The sequence below is a fragment of the Mus pahari genome, chromosome 19 (genome assembly GCF_900095145.1).
Source record: "Mus pahari chromosome 19, PAHARI_EIJ_v1.1, whole genome shotgun sequence".
Classification (NCBI taxonomy): domain Eukaryota; kingdom Metazoa; phylum Chordata; class Mammalia; order Rodentia; family Muridae; genus Mus; species Mus pahari.
Genome location: NC_034608.1, coordinates 43,758,981 through 43,762,608, shown reverse-complemented (window position 1 = coordinate 43,762,608; position 3,628 = coordinate 43,758,981). Strand labels below are relative to the sequence as shown.

Here is a 3,628-nt window from a genome sequence, read left to right as displayed (position 1 = left end):
TGTGTGTGTGTGTGTGTGTGTGTGTGTGTGTGTGTGTGTGTTTGTGTGTGTGTGTGTGTGTGTGTGTGTGTGTGTGTAAGTAGGTAATTATGAGAACCTATGCATGCTGAGCCCAACTGGACTGAATAGAAATGTATAAATGCACATGTGTGAATCTGTATATGAACTTAAATGAGTTTATGCATATTTGCTTATGTAAAAGTATTTTCTTCTGTGATTGTTATTCCCTTCTCCTGGTTTAATAGAAGTTTATTGCTCCAAAGAGAAGAGTGAGAGAAAAAATTTCCCTTGCCCAGCTTAAGATCTATCCATTTTTTCCCCTTTTCTTAGAAAGCTTTCATAGGAAACTTCTTTAAAACTTAGAAATAAATGCAATAATCACTTTTCAAAGTGTCCCTTTTTCTTCCGGCAACTTCCAGACTACTAACAGGCTGAAAGTTAGAGCTGAGAAGTTCCTACTGAGATAAAACAAAGGCCACACATTACTTAATCCCCCGCTGTTAGGCTACAGCAATTATTATTGACACAATCACCTAAGTCAGAGACTTTTAACTCTCAAAATGAGCGAGAAAGTTTTTAGGACTTTTTAAGAAGTTATCATCAGCATTTCAGTATAGTCAGAGAGCTAGAATGTCCAGAGACCTAAGTCTTTACAGCTATACTGTAATCCTACTCTGTGCATCAATTTACCCTACCCAGGCTTGGAGGTTCCTGGCACCTACTCAAAGCCAAGCCTTTTTCCCTTGAAAGGCTTGGATCCCTTTGTGGTGATGTCTACACAAATGACTGGGCTCCTCTACATGATCTATAGAGCTCTGACACCGAGGAGCCTGGTCTACCTGGACGAATGTGAAGATCCAAGTTTGGTCCCACAGGAAGTGGCACTATTAGGAGGCATGGCATTGTTCGAATAGGTGTGGCCTTATTGGAAGAAGTGAATCACTGTGAGTGTGGGCTTTGAGGGCTCCTAGTATTCAAGCTCTGCACTCTGTGGATGACACTCTTCCTAGCTGCCTTCGGGTCAAGATGTAGAACTCTCAGCTCCTTCTCCAACACCATTTCTGCCTGGATGCTGCCATGCTTCCCACCGTGATGTTAATGAACTGAACCAGGGAACCTGTAAGCCAGCCCCAATTAAATGTTGCCCTTCAAAAGAGTTGCCTTGGTCATGGTGTCTCGTCACAGCAATGGAACCCTGCCTGAGACCATCCTGATCCCACCAGGCATCTGGGATCCCTGCACCAGCACTGTAGTCTTGAAAATGTGAAAATCTGAAAGAATGTCTGTAGACAAATTACCTTTTGGGAAATTTTTAAAGGGGCTTAGAATGGTGAGCTGTGGTCTCTCCATGAGGGGCTTGCTCCTGGGGGGTGGGGTGGGGGTGGGGGACTCTGGCTCATCTGCACCTACCGTGGCCAGGAGAGAATCCAAGAAGGTGTCTGAAAAGACAGCACCGGTGGAGAAAGAAGTGCTGAGGTGCAAGCTGGTCCCTTTGAGCATTCCATCCAGTCCACCCATCTGCTCAATAAAGTGGATGTTGGAGGGATTCTCTGCAAGACAACAAGATTGAAAGGCAAGGCCAGTACCCATGGCAAAAGAGAGACTGCCGCCTGCATTCCTAAGCCGCGGTCCTTTGCGGCAGATGAAAGCTCTGAGGGGGAAGAGTGTCCCGTGTGCGTTTCTTCCTTTCACTCCATAGAAGTCCACTGGTGAACTGCTTGTCACAAGAGCAGGAAGAGCTGTTTGAGCCAAGAGTTTACTTTTAAAAGGCCACAGGGCTGAAAAAAACAGCTCAGCAGTTAAGAACACTGGTTGCTCTTCCAGAGGACCTGGGTTCGTTTCCCAGCATCCACATGGTGGATTAGGACCGTCTGGAACCTCTGTGAGACGTAGGCATGTGCCTGATACACAGGCATGCAGGCAAAACACCCATACACATAAATTAAAATAATAACAAAGATGAAAACCATGAGAAGCTGGGCATGGTGGAGTATCTTTATAGTCCCAGTGCTGGAAAAAAAAAAAAAAAAAGAGGCAGGTGGCCCCTGGGGCTCTCTGTCCAGCCACATTTGCTCATTTGGAGAGTTTCAGGCCAATGAGACTTGTCACAGAAAACAAAGCAGGGTGTGGAGAGAAGTCTTAGAGGCTGAAATCACTCGATCCCAAGCTTAATGACCCGAGTTTGATCCCTGGGACCCATGTGGTGAAAGGAGAATTTCAACTGTTGTCTTCTAACCTACATATACATACATCACTTGACTTTGTCTTAATTCTGCTGGGTCATTTAAACCAGTGGCCTCAAAATTCTTCCTCATTCTCCTTTAGGCAGCATATGCTATACCCAAGCCAGACCTGAAGCTCACATTTCAACCCGACCTTCCCAGCAAGAAGAGCAAAGATTGAGTGGTCAGCAGGTGACTTATTAGCTAACGTGATGGTGGCTATCTACTTCCAGAAGATCTTTGGCTGTGGTCCCTGCAGAGTGGTTGGACACTACACCCCATCTCCGGTCCACCACCTTCATTTACTGTCTTTTCTAATTGTACGCTTAATGTATTGTATCTTAAGAAGTTAGAGATGGGGTTGAGAGATGGCTCAGTACTTCCAAAGGTCCTGAGTTCAAATCCCAGCAACCACATGGTGGCTCACAACCATCTGTAATGAGATCTGACTCCCTCTTTTTAAAAAAAGAAAAGTTAGAGAGGGTTAGAACGGAAGATATACATTAAACTTGCAGCCAGCTAAGCTTCAGGTTGAGTGCAAGTTGACTGACAGATGCTGGTTCGGATCCGGATACTTAGAACAACTTCCCATGGATGCCATCCTCAGCTGGGTAGAAGCTCGAGGGGACATCCAAACAGTCCCAAAAGGTTGCTGGGGCACATTCTGGTTCCCCTGATTGTGGATCTAGAAAGAACTTGAGACATCAGCTATGCAGTGTAAAAGTCTCCCCTGTCAATTTCCACTTGAAACACAACTTACTCAGTTCAGTGAGGATGGGGATCTGTTGGTATCTTTGTTTCCTTTCACAACTTCCAAAGTCAGGTGGTGTCTTTCCTTCTACAAACAAAAAGAGAGAGAGAGAGAGAGAGAGAGAGAGAGAGAGAGAGAGAGAGAGAGAGAGAACAAGCACAGACAGCTCATAAAACTTAGATGTACAGTAACTCCATGTGACCCAATGTTTTCTCTCAGCAAAGTTACTTTCTGGTCCAAATCCCAAATTCAATTCTATATTAAGAAAAGAATATTGTAATTTCCCCCTTGACATCTACAAAGATTGGAGTCCCTGTAAATACTGATCCTTGGATGCATAAGCCCGTTCTCAGAAAATACCATACTTATTTGCCTATCACCAAAGCAGCTCCAGAGGACCTCACATTATCTCAGTGGCCTACAATACCTAACAGTATAAATAGCTATGATGCCGAGGCTTAAAGAACAGCAAGGCAAGGCCTGTAAAGGTTTAGATGCTTAATGTAGATACATTTTCCCTTGAATAACTTCTGTCTCTGGTTGGGTTGAATTGACAGATGCAGAACCCTTGATGGGAGACTGACTGTATTTAGTCTCTTCTTTTTACAAAAGAGGGATGGTGTGTGTGTGTGTGTGTGTGTGTGTGTGAGAGAGA

At 44.6% G+C, this 3,628-nt stretch overlaps 1 protein-coding gene across 1 annotated transcript in view; it reads right to left on the bottom strand.

Annotated features, from left to right (window-relative positions):
- The window catches only part of Kcnu1 (potassium calcium-activated channel subfamily U member 1), a 76,811-nt gene that overhangs the window by 10,654 nt on the left and 62,529 nt on the right, over positions 1 to 3,628 (bottom strand). Inside the window, 2 exon segments of the mRNA XM_021219816.1 lie at positions 1,411 to 1,550; positions 2,983 to 3,060. Coding sequence (XP_021075475.1) covers positions 1,411 to 1,550; positions 2,983 to 3,060 — 218 coding nt within the window.